The 22,564-nt window shown below is 33.9% G+C and overlaps 1 protein-coding gene across 7 annotated transcripts in view; it reads right to left on the bottom strand.

The window, feature by feature from the left end:
- Positions 1-18,208, bottom strand: part of exoc6 (exocyst complex component 6) — a 67,483-nt gene extending 49,275 nt beyond the window's left edge. For 3 of the 7 annotated variants that reach the window (XM_051123851.1, XM_051123853.1, XM_051123852.1), the window contains exons 1-2: positions 16,128-16,278; positions 3,640-3,811 (exon numbers count right to left, since the gene is read on the bottom strand). In XM_051123851.1, coding sequence (XP_050979808.1) covers positions 3,640-3,811; positions 16,128-16,225 — 270 coding nt within the window. In that variant the 5' untranslated portion in view covers positions 16,226-16,278. Of the gene's footprint in view, positions 1-3,639; positions 3,812-16,127; positions 16,279-18,021 lie in introns of those variants that run through there. The other 4 variants (XM_051123847.1, XM_051123848.1, XM_051123849.1 and 1 more) reach the window with 2 other exon arrangements.
- Between the last annotated feature and the right edge of the window lie 4,356 nt (positions 18,209-22,564).

The following is a 22,564-nucleotide window of genomic DNA, read 5'->3' as shown; positions in this document are numbered from 1 at the left end:
TGAACCCCAAATGAACTTCATTTCGGTCTGATTTTGAACAAAATGGCATCATACCAGTTCTTCGTTCTTCGATTTCACTTGAAGTACATTGGGGCATTCGTTATATTCAGGCATAAGCCTTTTTAAAGTCCTAGAAAGAAGATACTGTACACTACCAGTCAAAAGTTTTTGAACAGTCAGATTTTTAATTTTTAAAGACATTAAAGACTTCTGTTCACCAGGCCTGCATTTATTTGATCCAAAGTACAGCTAAAACAGTACAATTCTGAAATATTTTTCTATTTAAAACAACTGTTTTCTATTTGAATATATTTTAAAATGTAATTTATTCCTGTGATTTCAAAGCTGAATTTTTAGCATCATTACTCCAGTCACATGATCCTTCAAAAATCATTCTAATATTCTGATTTGCTTTATTATTATTATTATTATTATTATTATTATTATGTTGAAAACAGCTGAGTAGAATTTTTTCAGGTTTCTTTGATGAATAGAAAGTTCAGAAGAACAGCATTTATCTGAAATGGAAATCTTTTGTAACATTATAAATGTCTTTATCATCAGTTTTAAACAATTTAAAGTATCCTTGCTACATAAAAGTATTCATTTCTATTACTTCTTTCCCAAAAAAAATTAAAAAAAATGTAAAAAATTATACTGACTCCAAGCTTTTAAATGGTATCGTGTATAATGTTACAAAAGCTTTTTATTTCAGATAAATGCTGATTATTGGATCTTTCTATTCATCAAAGAATCAAAAAAACAATAATAATAATTTTAAAAATGTTTCTTTAACAGCAAATCAGCATATTAGAATGATTTTTGAAGGATCACATGACGCTGAAGACTGGAGTAATAAAGCTGAAAATTTAGCTTTGATCACAGGAATAAGTTACATTTTCATATATATTAAAATTTAAAGCAGTTATTTTAAATAGTAAAAATATTTCAATTTTTTTTAAGTTTTTGCTGCACTTTGGATCAAATAAATGCAGGCTCGTGAGCAGAAGAGACTTCTTTAAAAAAATATATTAAAAACCTTACTGTTCAAAAATATACATGCATTTAAAATGATTGTCATTAAGTCATTAACCACATTAACAAAGTACTAAATAGTACATGTAGCGTGGTACAATAATGGTATTCTTTGCAGTAAACTACGATATAGTAACTCTTTCCCCACCTATTGACAAACTGTCTTATCTTTTATGAGAAAACATTTCCCTCCCAAAGACGAGTTTTTATGGCCTTCCATGTTTTCACTGTCATACGCTCGGGGGAACTATTAAACATGTTCTGAATGAGACCACAATCTCCTGATCAAAAACACAGATGAGCAAGATGCAGAAATTAGCGTTTTTGTTTTTTCAACTTCAACTTTTTTCAAAAACGCTGGTGGGGAAAGAGTTCATATGATAATCATTCTGTATTAGGGCTAGAGTACTAACAACATTACATACAAACAATATTGAGATTATTATGTCAGCTTTCTAAAGGTACTCATCACATGTAAATATAATTAATAATATTAATCATAATAATATACTCTAAAATGGCCAAAGAGGTTCAAGATGAAAACACTAAAAAATCTAAAACACAGTAAATGATTTCTAATAATCCACTTCCAGAACAAAAATTCACATATAATGTACTCACCTCCTTGTCATCCAAGATGGTCATGTCTTTCTTTCTTCAGTCGTAAAGAAATTATGTTTTTGAGGAAAACATTTCAGGATTTTTCTCCATATAATGGACTTCAATGGTGCCCCGAATTTGAACTTCCAAAATGCAGTTTAAATGCGGCTTCAAATAATCCCAAATGCGGTTGTAAACGATGCCAGCCGAGGAAGAAGGGTCTAGAAACTAGAAACGATCGGTTATTTTCATTTAAAATAATACAATTTAAACACTTTTTAATCTCAAACGCTCGTCTTGTCTTGTTCTCATTAAACTCTGTGCATTCTGGCTCAAGACAGTTAGGGTATGTCGAAAAAATCCAATCAAAAATCATTTCAAAATCATCCTACATCGCTGCAGATGTACCGACCCAGTCTTTGCAAAGTGAACATGCAAAGAAGATCAAACACCCTTAACATAAAAGGTAAAACAGGACGATTTTGAAGTTAAGGTAGAACATGAGATGGGAGTTTTTCGACATACCCGAACTGTCATGAACCGGAAAAAACAGAGTTCAGGCAGAGTAAGACAACTCGAGCATTTGACATTAAAAAGTATATAAATTGTATTATTTTTTTTAAGAAAATAACGATCGTTTCGCTATATAAGACCCTTTTTCCTCGGGTGGGATTGTTCATAACCGCATTTGGGATTGTTTGAAGCCGCATTTAAACTGCATTTTGGAAGTTCAAACTTGGGGCAGAAGTCCACTACATGGAGAAAAATCCTCAAAAAACAATTTATTTTACAATTAAAGAAAAAAAAACATGAACATATTGGATGACAAGGGGGTGAGTACATTATCTGTAAATTTTTGTTCTGGAAGTGGACTTCTCTTTTAATGAAACACTTTTCAACAGGATTTAAAAAACTTGTGAACAGCAATGTTCACTTTTGCACATTTTGGATTGTGAGAAAAAACGATGTGAACATGTTGTGAATTTTCTATATACAACCCAGCGCTATTTTATATAATGGTATAATATATATATATTCCTGATACTATTACTCTACCATGGTATTGCCACAATATTTAGCAAGACACAATTAACTGTTTATTAATGCTATCAAAATTAGCGAGGTGATTAATTTTTCCAGTTTAACGGCCATAAAAATATTTAACACAGTTAATGCAGGGACAAGCTAGGACTAGGAAGCTATTTAGTATTTACCAAGATAGCACAAGTACGTCTGTAAGATGTCTGTTAAAGATCACTTGATCTGGAAAGCATCTGCTGTGCACAAACATCTGACAGACTTAAAATATCAGTTTTACATACATTTTAAATCATAAACATCTTAAAGACATCTCAAATAGACATCTATTTGACATCTATCAGGAAATGTCTAATAGACAGATTGCAGAGGAGAAAACACTCTACAAAATACATCTTGTAAATGTAAATGTAGGCGTCAAATAGACGTCTCCGAGATGTACGTGTGCTATCAGGGTAGTGTCTGACTTTATTCAACTTCATTCAATTTCTGTATATTTCCGACTTGCTGAAGGGCACAGGTAAATAATGTGTTTTTGTAAAGATTTAAGTTTAAGTTCACTTAAATTAAAAGTTGTTATTTTTAAAGTCTAATAAATGTTACAATTGATAGCTGTCAATTATAGTGTAATGTTAAATGGCTATAGTCAATGGTTAAATATTAGGGGGGAAAAAAAAGAATTTGGTATCTGGTGATTCCCACCTTCGGCCATAAAAAAAATATTTAACAAATATTAATAATATACTGTCATTATGTTGCTTCTACATTAATTTGAAGATTGAATGTAAAGTTATACGAATATAAAAGTATATCTAAAAACTTTATTATTGTGCTATCAATTAGTTTTAATCGATTGACAGCACTATTATTTACATATTTTTTAAAAAGCAATTCTTTCTCAATAATAACAATGTATAACATGTTTCTAATCCCTAGAATATAATTTTAGTTATGATTTCCACATACCATTAGTTTCTCAGCATCTGCTCGGACCTTCAGCAGTTCTGTAATGGCGTCCACGAATCCCTGATGATGGAAGTTGCACATTTTTTCGATCTCTCTGTCATGGTTGCGTATTCTGGCATCAAGTTTTTCCATAAACCTTTTGTGTGCATTGGGCTGATCATCGTAAACGGATCTATAAAACAAACATCAAAAACATTAAATTAATTCAAACAACAGTGTGCAGAAATCCTCTTTAAAGATTTTGGAACACACTGAAGTGACAACGCACATTTTTTAATACATAACACACATTTTAGAACATCAAATTTGAATGGTTTCAAATATCCATCACTTTTCTAAACTGTCTGACCACAAATGTTTATTTCACCAGTCAAACAGATACTTATTATTTTGTGCAATCACAATGCACACACCTTGTGTTTCCCCTTCTCTCTCTCTCTCTCTCACACAGACAAACACACACACACACCAATACTTTGCAGGTGTCTCCCGTACGGTGTTATCAATCGAAGAGCATGTGTGTATCAGTAGCTGTGTTATCTAGTGCTGGCCTCGGTGTCTCTGTACAGCAGTGAGAGCTGGCGAGGTGAAGCCAACAGATGGTGCGCTTCTTCAGTGTGTTGCGAGATCACAGAGTGTATTGCCCTCCTCACTGCTCCAGATGGCCATGAGAGCCGTCTCTCTCAGTGAAGAAGAACAGTCCGAGATGATTCAGGGTCTTCACTCACTTCCTGACACAGATCGAGAGGAAGTGCGGATGGAACTGTACCAGCTGACACTGTACTGCATTACTTATCAACATAAAACAGTTAACTGACTATTTCACTTCCATAAAGTATTTCAAAAAAGGATGTTCAAAAAATGTTAAGGCCTTTAGTGATTGATTGGATTCAGAAAATAGTATAAAATGCCATGGTATTACCATGATTCATAGCGGAAAAGCCGCTGTGTTTAGATATGGGGCTTTCACATTCAGGTCTGCAAAACGCTAGGGGGTCGTAAAACTTTTCTAGAGGATCTTTGAAAAATTTCTTCTAATAATGTCTTCTAATAATCTTAAAGGAAGAGTCCACCCAAAAATGAAATTGTGTTATCATTCATTCACCCTCATGTCATTCTAAATCTGTATAACTTTAAAAGAAACATACTTTGATAATGTTTCAGTGTTTTTTTAGCGCATACATTGGAAGTCAATGGTCACCAAAGCAGTTTGGTTACCAATTTTCTTCACAATATCTTTTTTTCTGTGTGTCCTGCAGAAGAAAGTCAGTCAATGTTTTGAAATGAAATGAAGATAAGGTACATGATAACAGAATTTTAATTTCTGAGTGAACTATGTCTTTATGATATTAATATTAACTTACAAATTTCTAAAGTACATTGCAGATTTATTGCATTTAACTAATACAATTTCTCTTACTTTAAAAATAACCATTAACTGAAATAAATCATTTACAAAAAAAGTTCAGCTAGCTATTATAGCAACATTTTCCATATTTATTTATTTTAACTTGGTATACTAAAATATCAAATTACAACTAAAATAAAAATAAATAAAAACTAAATATATGTAAAAAGAAAAACAACTATATAACTAAAACTTAAAATAAAATATAAAGTTTATCAATAATATTAAAATTAAACTGTTACAATGACAATATAAGACTAAACATTATTGAACAATTGAACAATTGTGAAATTTAGTTGTCTTTACAATATCACACTTAATAACATTTTTCCACACAATATATATGAATTGTTATTTTCACATATATTTTATACATGAGACAATTTAGCAGCCTATATATTTTAGGAAGTGGCCCATCAAAAATAAAATAAAATAAAATAAATAATAATAAAATAATTAAATTAAATTAAATTAAATAAATAAATAAAATAAAATAAAATGTCTTTTTTGGGGGTCCTTGGCATTAGTAATTAAAACACACACACACACACAAAACAAATTATGAACATTGGACTAAAATGAAATAACTATGAAAAAAATATATTACATACTACACAAAACCACTAGAGTGCAGAATGTACTGCAGTTGGGAGAAATGCATGAATAGTTCTCCAAGTGCACCACCCTGTGGCCAACAAGGGAACAGGGCATGTTGAATCGATGCACATGCAAATATTTTAACCAAACCAGCAGCCATAGAGCAGTGCCTCTCATGTGGTTTACACTGAATATGAAATGGTCACCCAAAACATGAACCAAAAAATAAAAAAAATAATAAAACAATCTTAAAATCAATGTTAATCAGTGTTATAATGATGTAGACCAGGGGTATCAAACTCAGTTCCTGCAGTGCCTCAGCCCTGCAGAGTTTAGTTCCAATCCTGCTCCAACACACATTCCATGTAGTTTTCAAATAAGCCTGAAGGACTTGATTAGCTGGATTAAGTGTGTTTAATTAGGGTTGAATCTAAACTCTACAGGGCTGTGGCCCTTCAGGAATCACATTTGACAATCCTGATGTAGATTATTCAATGGGAAAGCATTGAAGCTTATCATGAAAAAGAGGATCGCATTTCTTTTCATTAATAATTTTTTAATTCCATACCTGTGACGTGTACAAATATGAGTCATATAGAATATAACAGAGCAACACTAAGATTTTTTTTTAGAAATCCATGTAAAAGCTGACTTTTCACAGGCTGTTTTAGAATAGCACAACAAATAATTTAAATAATGTTAAAATGTTAAATTAACAGAACATAGTGTCACTAGGGCCCTATGAAATCCGTTTTATTTTTTTTCCAAATTCAGTTTTTTCCATTTTAATTTTTCTGGATTCTGTTTTTTCCCGTTTTAATTTTTCTCAACTCCTTTTTTAATGGTTAAATAAAATTATTAATCAAAGAGCATGTCTAATTAAATAAAATCATGAAACTTATACAATGTCACATCAATTTAATTAAGGTTTAACAAAAATGACATGTTTAGGGCCCTATGAAAGGTTTTATTTTTTCTCACCATATGTTTTATTGTTATCAAATTCTGTGTTTTAGCATGTCTAATTATTTGAATGCATACTTAATTTATTCACATTTATTCTTAAAATAGCCTTATGGAAGGTTTTTTTTTTACCCTCAGAAATTCTGTTTTGTGTATTTAAAATGTTCTGGTTATCAAATGAAGGCATAAAAGATTAATTTCATTTATCTTTTAATTATTAAAAATTAAGCAAACTTTTTTTTTGGCAAACAAAGGGGAATTTACTATGAAAAATTAAAACATGGAAGAAATGTTGTGTGATTATACCCTAAAAAATAATGTTTGTTTCATTTTAGTAGTAGTAGTAATAGTAGTAATATATATCGGGCACAATGTCTTCAAGTTAAACCAGACGTTTATTTTGACGGGTTGCCGTGTCTACCTTTACATTTCAGTGTGTATATGATATAAGGCTAGTTTTCTTAAAATGGAACAGTCAAATGCTCATGAAGTGACTCAGCAGATATTGTTCACGTATTTATGTCCTCATTTAGTGAGACCACAGATGCTAAAAATCACCGTCACACGCGCTTCAGTGTGTGTAGTAAACAAAACCAACTCGTCCGCTCCATTCATTAAAACAGAGACACGCAGAACATGCAGGATTCACATTTAAATGGTATTTTTGTGGTGTAATATTTACACATACTAGTCCATATTGTGGTTTGATTAATTAATTTGATTAATTCATTCAAACAAATTCCGTGACATTCCGCGTTATTCAGTAAATTCCATTTTTATGACTGGATTCTGCGATTCCGTCTGCGTTTTTGGCATCGTGGAAATCATAGGGCCCTATGTCACGCTGCTTGCCTGGTAACATGCTGTTGGCCTAACAAAGTTTTGCTTACTTGTTTTACAGAGGTGAACAAATTACCTGAAAAAAAATTAACTAGCTCATTATAAAACATTATGAATCACAATAAAAATAATAAACTGGAAATTTCCAAGATTTACTTTTAAACATATGTTCAAAGATTCATTCAGACCGGATAAATAGTTAATCTCTCCTCGACTCTGACGTGAGCACCAGCATGTAAAAGCAGGTACTTCCTCTGTTGACAGGCGTGTTAGTCAAAAGCAGAAGTTGCTGTAAAACTACTAGTGATTAGTCACAGCAATTAGCATGAGATTCATATTAAACGATCTCAACCAGCATAAAAAATAAAGATACTCATTATAACAAAGTAGCAAAGTCTTGGATGGCTCGCTGCTAGAGAAACGGCCAGCTGGCTCTCTTTCAGATGCTGAGCAGAAGGTTCGGATGAAATCCAGGTTGCCATTGGCAACACAGCCTCAACGTCTAGACTGTGAATGACAACCTTTAAAATGGCACAACTAGCTGTTGCTAGTTCTAAGTGCTTTTACCACATTGCGATAAAACTGCTAGGATGTTCTGAGCGATTGCTAGCAGGGCTGAGAAACTAAATGTGAAATTCATGAAATATGTCCAAAAATTCAAAATTACAATCTATCAGAATTCCAAAAAATACACAGCACACAAAAGGGGTAATGAATATATATAAACTACAGCTGGCAAACGATTAATCGCATACAAAATAAAAGTCTGAGTTTGCCTAATATATGTGTGTGTACTGTGTATAATTTTATGTATATATAAATACACACAAATTACTGTATATATTTAAGAGAAATATGTCATTTACGTACAAAATATTTTTATTTATAAATACTATAAAAATTATAATAACTACATATACTTGTAAATATTTCTTATATATATATATATATATACACACACACACACACACACACACACACACACACACACACACACACACACACACACACACACACACATATATATATATATATATATATATATATATATATATATATATATATATATATATATATATATATATATATCATGTTATATTGCTAAAATGCTTGTATAGTTTACTGCACTAGTGTCTGTCCACATTTTCAGGGGTGTTTATCCCAGAAGTATTTTTCACATATCGTTTTTGATCTTTGTTAAAGCTTTAGAAGCCATAAACCAAGCCAACCAACTACAAGGTGAATCATAACAGTACAAACTTTATTTAGTATTATTTCTTTGAGAAGTACATTTTGACAATATATTTCCGTCATAATTACTTTAATTCAAACCATACTTTTATTTTGGTGGGTTGCTGTGAAGATCTCGAGTTTTAGTGTGTATTTGACTATATTTTGGTCATTCCGTGTGAACTCAACCAGAGGTCCCTGGCTCATATTTTTTGATTTTCCTACTATTTTTTCTGAAGAAAGATACACATGTATAGTGATGAAAGCCAAAATATTAAATGTCATGGATAAATATTTACTAAGTAATCCACTATTTTGTAAAGGGAGGACAAAATGGCAATGTTCACCTTAGATCAGTCAAGTTACAGGGGGGTGGAAATGACTTCAGAAAGATTGCAGCATCATTATCTTATTTTTACACAGAGATTGTTAGTTCTATTAGTAAAATCTGTTGAGTTTAGCAATCTTAGTTGCATTATGCGCCAATGGTGACCATTAAAAAATGAGGAAACAGCACTTGTCCAGTTTTTGTCCAAAGTTTGCATGCTTGTAACTCAAGTAGTATTAAAGATCTTAGAGAAGTCCACTTCAAAAACAAAGATTCACATATAATGTATTCACCCCCTTGTCATCCAAGATGTTTATGTCTTTCCTTCTTCAGTCGTAAAGAAATTACGTTTTTTGAGGAAAACATTTAAACTGCATTTTGGACGTTCAAAATTGGGGCACCATACCAGTCCATTATATGGAGAAAAATGCTGAAATGTTTTCCTCAAAAAACATAATTTCTTTTCGACTGAAGAAAGAAAGACATGAACATCGTGGTTGACAAGAGGGTGAGTACATTATTTGTAAATTGTTGTTCTGGCATTTTCAGTGGTTAAAAACCAAATGTGGATCAGTTTGAAAAAATATGATACTTTTTTTAAAAAGGAATGTCTGGAGAACAAATAATCTTGAAACTGGAGATGTACCTCGTTTCTTTCTGTCAAGACAACTGCATTGAACATACCTGTCTGAGCGCCATAAATATTCTTTTTTCAGGCTTCACGTGCCTATAACTCTAGAGGTATTAAAGATTTTGCAATATGATTTTAAATTCTAGTTGTTAATAATAATTAATTTTCAAGGCCCTACATCATTCAGTCCCATAGATCTCAATGGGAATTTCAATGAGGCTCCATGTCCAGATTGTTGAATGTTACCCATTTCAGTAGTCGAAAACCAAATGATCCACATTTGGTTTTAGACTACTGAAAATGTGTACCTTTTAACGATTTACTCCTGGAGCCATATTGAAATTCCAATATCTCTGGAACCGAATCACACAGGGCCTTAAAAATGAAGATGCCAAAAGGAAAGTTGATAAAGACCCAATATCTAAAAGGGCATTATGATATCTTTAATACTTCTTGAGTTACAGGCATGCAAACTTTGGAGAAAAATTTGAAAAGTGCTGTTTCCCCATTTTTGAACGGTCACCATGGGCACATAATGCAACAAGATTGATAAAGTCAACAGATTTTACTAATATAACTACCAATCTCTGTGAAAAAAAATAACATTATGATGCTGCCATCTTTCTGAAGTCATTTTTACCCCCCTGTATTGACTGAATTTCAGGTGAAAATCATTTTCAAAATCAAAAATTTAAGCCGGGGGAGTTTTTAAAACTTGGTTGATTTGACACGGAAAGACCCTGTCGATTTTCTCAAATGAAGCCATTAAAAGCTTGTGACTCAGCTTTATTTCTGCCTTGTGACACGCTGTTAGATTTATTCATATAGAATTAAAATGTCCACAGCTTATCAGTGATCTCAATATGATTTTGTTTATCGCCAAGCCCTAATTCAGATGTAAAACTGTGCATACTTTTCCTAAGTACACAATTTGACAACCCTAGCTAGGTGGATTACTATAAAAAGCTACTATAAAATGGAAAACTGTGCTTGTATTGTATGTAAATTATAGACCAATGAAGATATGTTCAGCTTTACAAAACCATTTGCACTTTTTTTGCAGCGCAGTTATCTGGTCAGCCCTTTCCTGCCACCCAAATGGAAAATGCTGAGGGTCAATTTCTACTGAAAACTAAGCTTTCTAAAATCGGTACCCACTTCCACTGCTTTTCAGAAGGTCATATTACGCCCCATAATGGGATATCCTTTCTGCGAATCTGCACACATGCACACAGAACTACTATCAGCAGGACCACGTTCACAACGAGTTTCCTCCTTCCTGTTATTGAATTCAACAGACCAAAGAGCAGCAAGTTCCGGACAACTGCCAGGAGGTACTGAAGGAAACTGAAATACAGAGCGAGTAAAAGTCAAGCCTCTCCTCTTACAGCTCAAACACAAAACACAGATCATTACACGTCTGCATACATCTAACAACAACCACAGGGCAGTAAATGAAACCAAACCACACCCTACTGTAACATGAGCTTGAATGAGGGTCAGTCACTGTGTTGACATGCACTTAAGTTGAACAGGCACAGGAAATAAGGTTTATTCCAGGGTTTTTGCAGATATTAGGTGTTCTGAAATAATGTAAATGCGAAGTAACTCCTAATGCAGTTCAAGGAATTAATTTATATATTTATATCAAAAATATGCATTTAGAAAATATAATGGGTGAATTTTAATTTTAATGTTAACAGATAATTATCACATGGTAAGGTGCAGAGTGTCGACTGGAATAACAATATTATAACAACATAACTCAATATTACAAAATATTCAATATATGTTTAAAAAAAAAGTGTCTTTGATTTGAAAACTTTTCTTTTATATATATTTTAAATAGTGGTTATGGTTTTAAATAACGTTTAAGTAATGGTTACGTACACTGTGTATATTTATATAATAAAATGTTCTTTTATATTATACTTTTTACTTGATGGACCTTCATGGAGTCATGAAATTAAAAACAATGAAGGTTTAATTTTAATCTAATATGATTCTGATTCAGTCAGCTGAATCAAATGTGTCCTGGGAAACAACTGTAAGACTTGAGCTTACGAGGTATAACTGTAAAAAGCAGGTGAGCCTTTTCTTCAAAGACTTGCCTCCATTACTGTATGTAAACAACATGTCATGTGTGCTAGGAGGTAACATATCTGAAATCTGTGGAATGAGAAAAGCTGTCATATCTGTAACGATCAGCGTGACTGTCAGCACGGAACGTGTGGCCTCAGGACATGCTGTGTGTGCTGGAATGTTAACAAATTTGCATGTCCTGAAGACCTGCTTTCTAGGACTTTATCAACAGCTGGTATGGTTTCTGTCTAAATGAATTAATCACTCACTACTGTTACATAGTTCAATATCAACAGATTAACCATCTACAACAAGTCATCTAGAACTAATGTTGCATAAGAGAAAAACATTTTAAAACATTTTATTTACAACAACTGACAAAGTGAATCATGGCTTCTAGAGGTTTAGGTTATAGCCTAAGGGGCTAGCAGTATTTTGACAGTTAATAGTTTTCTTCTCAATATGTCTAGAGATTTAGACGAGGGAATCAACTCGGTGCAAAAGGTCAATGTATTTCTGCTGAAATCATGATTTCTACTGTAATAATCAAGCTGAGCATGGCTGAAATTATGATTTCATCAGAAATCTTGAAGACAGTGATGTCATAGTTGACTGCTACCTAAAACATTTTAACAGAAATCATGATCAAAAATAGCGAACAGAAATCACAATGAGAAACAGATGAATACTACTGAAATCATGATTTATTCATTTATCAGAAATCAGGAAGAGCGTACTACAGGATATGGCTGAGTGCTACAAAAAAAAAAAAAAATCAGATTTTATCAGAAATGATGTCATGATGGGACATATCTAAGCGCTGCCAAAACCATGATTTTCTCAGAAATCATTAGGTCAAATAAATCATGTATGGCACACAAAGGAACAAATGAACGCGAACGAAATCATGATTTTATCTGAAATCATGAAGACAAAGACGCCATGACACAACTGAGTTCTACCTAAAACATTTGAACAGAAACATGATCAGAAATCATGAAGATCTTATTGCAGGACATGGCTGAGTGCTACCAAAATCATGATTTTATCAGAGTCATGATGCCAGTGATGTCATCATGGGACATATCTGAGCACCATCATCATGTAGCCAAGGATGTCATGATGGGATGCATGATGAGCACTACTGAAATCACGATTTTATCAGAAATCAGGAAGACAAAGACGTCATGACACAGATGAGCGCTACCTAAAACATTTTAACACACAGCATTAAGATCTTATTACAGGACATGGCTGAGCACTACCAAAATCATGATTTTATCAGAAATTATGAAAACAGTGATGCCACGATGGGAGATATATGAGCGCTACCAAAACAATGATTTTCTCAGAAATCATTAAGTCAAAGACATCACGCATTGGACACAACTGAATGTGACAAAAGTTATGATTTGACAAAAAAAATCATTTAACCAAGATGATCTGACGTAGATGAACACTCCCGAAATCATGATTTTATCAGAAATCATGAAGATAAAGATGCCATGATACAGTTGAGGGCTACCTAAAACATTTTAACTGAAATAAGATCAGAAATCGTGAACATCTTTTTACAGGACATGGCTGAGTGCTACCAAAATCATGATTTATCAGAAATCACAATGCCAGTGATGTCATCATGGGACAAATATGAGCACCAAAACCATGATATTCAAATAAATCATGTTAAAGACATCATGTATGAGACACAAATGAACGCTACTGAAATCATGATTTGATGAGAAATCATGTAGCCAAAGATGTCATGATGGGACATATCTGAGAGCTACCTCAGAAATCATTAACTCAAAGACATCATGGAACACAACTGAACACTACCAAAATCATGATTTAACGAGAAATCACGTAGCCAAAGATGTCATGATGGGACCTGAGCGCTACCAAAACATTAAGTCAAAAGACATCATGTTTGGGACATAACCAAACACTGCCAAAATCATGATTTGACCAAAAATCATGTCATGATGGGACGCATGATGAGCTCTACCGAAATCATGATTTTATCTGAAATCACAAAGCCACTGAGGTCATGATGGGCCACAAGATGAACACTACCAAAATCAAGATTTTATCAGAATTCAGGAAGACAAAGCTGTCATGACACAGTTGAGCGCTACCTAAAATATTTGTACAGAAACGTGATCAAAAAATCATAAAGATCTTATTACAGGACATGGCTGAGCACTACCAAAATCATGATTTTATCAGATGTGACGATGTCACGAAGAGATGCAGATTAACACTACCTACTATCAGAAATCATGAAGACAAAGATGTCATGAGACATTTGAGTGCTACTTAAAACAATTTTACAAATATATATTCAGAAATATTGAAAAACTTATTACAGGACATGGCTGAGTGCTACCAAAATCATGATTTTATCAGAAATCATTAAGAAAATGATATCATGATGAGTGCTACAAAAACTCAAAAGACATCATGTATGGGACACAACTGAATGCTAACAAAATCATCATTTGACAAGAAATCATGTAGCCTAAGATGTCACGATGGAACGCAGATTACACTACCAAAATCATGATTTGACGAGAATCATGAAGCCAATGATGTTATGATGGGACATATCCGAGTGCTACCAAAACTATGATATCCTCAGAAATTAATTCTAAAACATCATGTATAGGACACAACCAAACACCACCAAAATGACTATCTGACCAGAAATCATGTAGCCAAAGTCATGATGCTACCAAATTCATGATTTTTTTTTAAATCATGAAGCCAAAGATCTCATTACTGGAGAGAGTTGAGTGCTACCAAAATTATACATTTTATAATAAAGCCAAAGATGACATGAGATGGGATATGGGCCGAGTGCTACGGAATCATATAGCCAATGATCTACTGGCAACTACTCTACCGAAATCGTGATTTGATCATAACAGGACACAGCTAAGTGCTACCAAAATCATGATTTGATCTGAAATCATGAAGTCAGACATCTCATTATTGGATAGCTGAGTGCCACCGAAATCATAAATTTGTCAGAAATCGTAAATCCAAAGATGACATGAAATGGGATGTAGCTGAGTGCTACCGAATCATACATCCAAAGATTCCCTAGCGCAGGGGTGCTCAACCCTGGTCCTGGAGATCTACGTTCCTGCAGAGTTTAGTTCCAACCCTAATCAAACACATCTGTCTGTAATTATCAAGTGCTCCTTCAGATCCTAATTAGCTGGTTCAGGTGTGTTTGGTCAGGGTTGGAGCTGAACTCTGCAGGAAGGTAGATCTCCAGGACCGGGGTTGAGCACCCCTGCCTTAGTGGGATAAAATGATCATTTGATCATAAATCATGGCCAAAGATTTCATGGACACAGCTAAGTGCTAATGAAATCATGAATTTGATCAGAAACTATGAAGCCAGAGACTTTAATGATGGGACATAGTTAAGTGCTAACAAAATTATAATTTGATCAGAAATCATGAAGCCAAAGATCTAATGATGGGATGCAGATGAACGCTAGCAAAATGATTGTATCTGAAATCATATTGGGACATAGCTAACAGTTCCCGAAATCATGATTTCATCTAAAATCATAAAGCCAAAGACAGCAAATCTTTACTGAAATAAAAAAGCATCATCATGAAGTCACGATTTCTACCGAAAAAAAACATGGTGAAATGCAGCTGTGCTGAAATCATCAAATTGTCAGAGCCATACTGAAATTATACAAACACAGATCACATGAGCAGATAAACCTGAGCTCAGGGCGGAATATTAATGTCCGGCTCAACCCAGACTCATTTACTAACGCCACACCCACTCAAATTTTGTCAGCTTTCATTCTTCCGCAGCTGAAATGAGTTTGGAAAAGGAAATGGGCTGTACACAGAAGAATTTAACCTGAAACGGACGTCCATTTGGCAAAACTAAAGCTATTTTGCTTGGAGCTTTCCACCTGTCGACAGCTCCATCATATTTATAACGCAGTGACACCGTCACTGGGCCTGTACTGCTTCACCTCAGATGTTTACAGCTTATTTTATTAAAGCAAACAGACAGGCAGATGCTAAGCAAATTATTATAGATAGTTAGATAATTCACACAAAACATCCTCCAATCGTACTCGATGAATGACAGGAAAACAGCAAGCAGCAGCCTGTGTCATTGACTGTGTGTTTGAAATCTGTGTGCAGTGTCAGTACAGCATACAGCGATCATTCAACGAATTCAACCGGAAAAACACAAATTCACATCGACTCGATCACCACTTTATTTGATAGATTCACCAGCACTGACATAAAGTCCTGCTGAGCTGCATCTTTAGCAAACAAAGGCCTGCTTTCCATCCATCAGACAGGAGAAAACATCACATCACCATCTGAACGGTAAATAAGAGCAGACGATGCTCATCTCTCACCGTAGCGTCGGCCCCACGCACGCAGTGTCCGTGCTCTCGATCTCCTGTAATATTCGCTCATGTTCGGTGATAGTCTCCAAGCTCTCGCTCTCCGCCATGTTGGCTCTAATCGTCACAGTGTTCACTTGTGACAATGCCGACAGAGATGCAGGAACTCGGGTCCACCGATAGGTGGAGCTGCAGCAGCCCGGCAGCTCACGGGGGTTGCGAGCCAGACAAAAAGCTGGATAGAGGTCACTGTTTTGGGACTCTGTCAGTGAGCTAAGGGCTATGCAGAGCTAAAACAAGTCGAATGTTATAGAAAAGTGCGCAAGGGTGTCTACTCTTGACCTTAGGTGGAAAAATATCTATCTGAATATTATCTGAACATCAACAGTTGTAAAATTTAGTCAGTCCCTTATGTAATTTTATGTAAAGTTTATGTAAAATTGTGTAATTTATTCGTTAATTAGGATTATTATTAATGTGTGTGTATATATATGTATAGAAAGTTCAGAAGAACAACATTTATCTGAAATAGAAATCTTTTGTAACATTGTAAATGTCTTTATCATCACTTTTGATCAATTTAAAGCATCCTTGCTAAATAAAAGTATTAATATCTATAATTTCTTTCTCCCAAAAAATAAAAATAAATAAATTAAAATTCATACTGAATAGTAATAAATGTTTCCTGAACAGCAAATCAGCATATTAGAATGATTTCTGAAGGATCATGTGACACTGAAGACTGGAGAATGATGCTGAAAATTCAGATTTGATCACAAGAATAAATTACATTTTAAAATATATTCAAGTAGAAAGCAGTTATTTTAAATAGTAAAAATATTTGACAGTATTACTGCTTTTGCTGTATTTTGGATCAAATAAATGCAGACTTCGTGAGCAGATAGTCAGAAGAGTTACTGTCCAAAAACTTTTGACTGGTAGTGTTTATTTAATTGTATTATTTTATTTTATTTTATTTTATGTTATTGTTTTTTTAAGTGAAAAAATAAAATTAGACTTCTGTTTTTACTAGTGTTAATAGCCTATTATTATTAATATAATTTTAATATGATGCTTACTGTAATTCATGGGGCTATTATTCAGTATTTACGAATTATTTCATTTTAGACATCTGCAATATTCATTAAAACCCATAGGTTCAAACCCATAGTAAATACATTCATTTTGAATTCACAGTACTGCTATTATAATATATCTTCAACTAAAATATGGGGTATTAAATATGTATATATTCATATGCCTGTATACACTACCAGTAAACATTTTTATAACTCATTTTTTTGTAATTACTTAATTGTATGCAGTATATTCCCAGTTTGTAAAAATGAAAATAATATATTAGAAGCTGTTTTAAAAACATTTATTTTGTTTTATTTTTTTGTCATAATTGTACAATTTTATTTAATTTATATAATTTTATTTAATATTATTATATTTTATTTATTATATTACTAATATAATACTACTTTGATATATAATATAATACTACTTTGCTTTTTGCCTAACAAACAGGCCTAAGTCATACTATATACATATAATTGTGGGGAAATACCACATATGGTTAAAGCATCCATCAAAAACACAATTATTTGTGACCGTGGACCACACAACCAGTCTTAAGTAGCACAAGTATATTTGTAGCAATAGCCAGCAATATATTGTATGGGTCAAAATTATTGATTTTTCTTTTACGGCAAAATATTTAGATTTTTTTGCACCCTCAGATTCAAGATTTTCAAATAGTTGTATCTCGGCCAAATATCATTCTATCCTAACAAACCATACATCAATGTTTGATGTATAAATCTCAATTTAAAAAAATTGACCCTTATGACTGGTTTTGTGGTCCGTGGTCACATTTTATAACACATAACAATCACTCTACCTTAAAGTTGTTCCTAGGGGCAGGTCTACTGACTCCAGTTCTGCAAAAACATTCCCATACACCTTTCCTTCTCCTTTGTCCTCTTCTTGAGGACTTGTGGGAATCTTGAGACTGCTGCTGCTGCCGTACATATCTGCTAGTCTGTGTGTTAGACTGGGACAATCGTGCTTCCAGCAGGACATACACATATACTATGGTCAGCAGAAAACTGCAACTAAGGAAAAGGGACAGACCTTGTGATCTCTAGTACTTTGAATCCAACAAAACAGGCTAAAGTGCTGTCCTGTTAAATATTTCCCAATTGTGCCTCAAGATTTATCACACTACTAGACCGCGATCTGAATTTTTATGGTATCTGAGTTACAATAAAAGACTCAGAAGTGTGGTATTGTAAATACACGCTATACATTAATAAATATATTAAAACCATTCGTACATTCTTAAAAATAAAGGCACTTCACGATGCCTTAGAAGAACCTTTTTTATCTAAATGGTTCCATAAAGAACCTTTAACATCTGAAAAACCTTTCTGTTACACAAAAGGTTCTTTGTGGCAAAAGAAGGTTCTTCAGATTATAAAAAAGGTAAGAAAGAAATAGTTCTTTAAAGAACCTTTGACTCCATGGTTCTTCTATGGCATCGCTGTGAAGCACCTTTAAAAGCACCTTTTAAAGCACCTTTATTTTTAAGAGTGTAAGAATACACTCAAATCGTAAAACATGTCTTAAATATTTGCACTTGGATACTGCTCATGAGAAATTAACAAAAGAAGAACTCAACAGGAAAATAAAAAATATTTACACCATCAGCTGTTTGATTACATATAAGAGGAATCATCTTACAAATTACACAGATTACAAAACACTGTTCTGTTTGCAAACTGATGTCTTAACAAACGGTTTCCTCTCTGCTTCAAAACAACAAGAAGAGGTTTTGACCTAACAACCAGGAAACGAGATGAACACTTTTTTTTTTTTTTTTTTTACAAAAAAAAGCTTGTGTTTGCTTTGTCTCATTTTCATTATCAGTTAGCAACCTCTTTTCTTTTTGATACTATTAATAAAAACAGTAACATATTACAACAATTTAAAAGAACTGTTTTCTATTTAAATATATTTTAAAATTTCATTTACTCGTGATGCAAAGCTGAATTTTCAGCATCATTACTCTAGTATTCAGTGTCACAGATCCTTCACAAATCATTCTAATATGCTGATTTGCTCAAGAAACATTTCTTCTTATTAAAAAGAAATATTTCTGTGCAATCCAGAACACATTTTTTGTGGTTCTAAAGACTTGAAACTGAGTAGAAATTTCAAAATGAAAAGCACTGCGAAAGTTTTCTCATAGAAGCAGAACAAACATTGTTCTTAATTACAAAACACAAGAAAAAAATTGAGTCACTTTGAAATAGTGAAGATAATGAAATCTTGTGTTAAGACAATAGCTGAATCACATGACTTCATATGACAGAGTACAATGACAGAGGTGTGATGTCACTAGTGTTTTTTTTTTTTTACACCACTGGCTTTTCTTTGAATATCTGTTTTATGAACTTCAAAAATATTTTCTTTTACTCAGATGTCAGGTATCTAACCACAATGTCAAGACAACCATAGACCACTTTAAAGTGCATCACTTTATCCTCTCACAGGAGCCCAGGATGTGCAGTATTTCCGTGTTCACACACAGGATAACTAAACAGCTGCACCTGTGAATCACAGTGAGTCATTAAACACACATCAGAAAGAATCAAAAAGCCACGCGTGAGTCAGTGTACGGCCCGTCAGAAAGGTCTGGGAAAATTTAGCACTAAATACAGGATCAGACAAGTGCAGTTTAATCTGAGCCGGTCAGGAGTTAGGGAGTAGGGTGTAAGGTCATTACGGGTGCAAACTGTGCTCTTTTTCTGGCTGTTTATTGAAGGATTGGTTTACGTCCTGAATAAAAATGTTGATAATTCCTGTTATTTTACTCACTCTCATGTCATCCAAGATGTTCATGTCTTTCTTTCTTCAGTCGAAAACATGTTTTTTGACAAAAACATTTCAGGATTTTTCTCCATATTGTGGACTTCTATGGTGCCCAGAGTTTGAACTTGCAAAATGCAGTTTAAATGCGGCTTCAAACGACCCCAAATGCGGTTGTAAATGATCCCAGCCGAGGAAGAAGGGTCTTATCTAGCAAAACTATTGGTTATTTAAAAAAAAATAAATAAATACTTTTTAACCTCAAACGCTCGTCTTGTCTTGCCCTGCATGAGCTCTGTTTTTCCGGTTCATGGCGGTTAGGGTATGTCGAAAAACTCCCATCTCATTTTCTCCCTCAACTTTAAAATCATCCTACATTGCTGTTTTACCTTTTTTGTTAAGGGTGTTGGATATTCTTTGCATGTTCACTTTGCAAAGACTGAATTGGTACTTCCGCGTACACTCTTTAAAAAAAGGTGCTTCACAATGCCATAGGAGAACGTTTTTTGTCTTAATGGTTCCATGAAGAACCTTTAACATCTGAAGAAACTTTCACAAAAGATTCTTTGTGACAAAAGAAGGTTCTTCAGAATATAATAGGTAAGAAAGAGATGGTTCATTAAAGAACCTTTGACTGAATGGTTCTTTGTGGAACCAAAAATGGTTATGCTGTGAAGAACCTTTTAAAGCACCTTTATTTTTAAAGGGGTCATCTGATGCCCATTTTCCACAAGTTGATATAATTCTTTAGGGTCTTAATGAAAAGTCTCTAATATACTTTGATTAAAAATTCTCAATCGTTTTGTAAAACAATACCCTTTTTACCTTGTCAAAAATGAGCTCTGCAAAAATCATCTCATTCTAAGGGGTTGTTCCTTTAAATGCAAATGAGCTCTGCTCGCCCCCGCCCCTCTCTTCTCTCTGTGGAAAGACGATCTTGTTTACTTTAGCCGCATTTAGCAGCGTTTAGACGCTAAACTTCCTAATTACCACATTATAAGGAAAGGCGACCGCAAAGATTCATTAAAAAATGCTTAAACACACTTCTGCTGTAAGTGAAGCTGGATCACGAATGATTTGAGCGAACATAGACGGATATATGTAGATCGGGAGGCGCATTCCCTTCACAAACAAATATAATCTACTGCATCTTCAGCGGATCAGATGTCGGGAGTAAATGACGACCACTATGTTCATTATTACATTCAGCAACACAACTCAATCTGAGATATTGTTGTCTAACTTACATCCCTGCTTCGGCATCGAAACAAGGAAAGTTACTGGACTGTGACAGCTGGTCTGAGGAAATTGTCAATCAACTTGTCAATTAATTAAAAACCACTGCATGGATTTTTATCATTATAGGGTAGATGTGTACATACACTGCCAACACACACCGGAAAAAACACCGGTTTTCTTGAACCGGAAAAAACAGTTCAGGCAGAACAAGACAACACGAGGGGTGCTTCACAATATCCCTCCTCGTCTCCTCGCTCCTCCGTCCTTCATCCTATGACCCGGAAACCGATCGAGCTCAGCCATCTTGTAGGACATCTCAATTCTCTAATTGTACCGTGAGGAGGCGAGGATGGAGGAGGCTTCCTGAGGAGTCATGAGTGAGGATACACAGGTGTATCCTTTGCGGAAGTGTTTTATCGACTAAACATGACGCATGTATAAATTCTTCTCCCCCTTCACATCTGTCGTAATAATTTAAATTTGTGACCCTGGACCACAAAACCAGTCTTAAGTCGCTGGGGTATATTTGTAGCACATTGTATGGGTCAAAATTTTAGATTTTTGTTTTATGCCAAAATTCATTAGGGTATTAAGTAAAGATCATATTCCATGAAGATATTTTATAAAATTCCTAAAAAAAAAAAATTTTATTAGTAATATGCATTGTGAAGAACTTTATTTAGACAACTTTAAATGTGATTTTCTCAATATTTAGAATTTTTGAATTTTTAGAATTTTAAAAACCTTCTTCCTCGGCTGAGATCGTTTACAACTGCATTTGGGATCATTTGAAGCTGCATTTAAACTGCATTTTGGAAGTTCAAACTTGGGGCACCACTGAAGTCCATTATATGGAGAAAAATATTTTCCTCAGAAAAACATAATTTCTTTACGACTAAAGAAAGAAAGACATAAACATCTTGGATGACAAGGGGGGTGAGTACATTATCTGTAAATTTTTGTTCTGGAAGTGGACTTCTCCTTTAACATTCTGGAGTTTTTCTCCATAAAGTGGACTTCAATGGTGGCCAATGGGTTGAAGGTCTAAATTGCAGTGTCAGTGTAGCTTAAGATGGCTCTACACGATCCCACCCGAGGAATAAGTGTCTTATCTAGTGAAGAGATTGATCATTTTATGAAAAAAATAAAAAATACAATTAGTGTACATTAGTTCAAAAAGATAGCTCCATCTCATTTTTACCTCCAATTTCAAAATCATCCAGAATTGCTGTTTTTACCTTTGTAAAGGTCGTTTGACTTTCTTTGCATGTTTGCTATGTATTTGTGCCTTTGTCACGCATGACTTTTTCAACGTGACTATGTAATGCATGAGG

The sequence above is a fragment of the Labeo rohita genome, chromosome 12 (genome assembly GCF_022985175.1).
Source record: "Labeo rohita strain BAU-BD-2019 chromosome 12, IGBB_LRoh.1.0, whole genome shotgun sequence".
In the NCBI taxonomy this organism is placed as follows: domain Eukaryota; kingdom Metazoa; phylum Chordata; class Actinopteri; order Cypriniformes; family Cyprinidae; genus Labeo; species Labeo rohita.
This window is presented reverse-complemented; position numbering and strand designations above follow the sequence as displayed.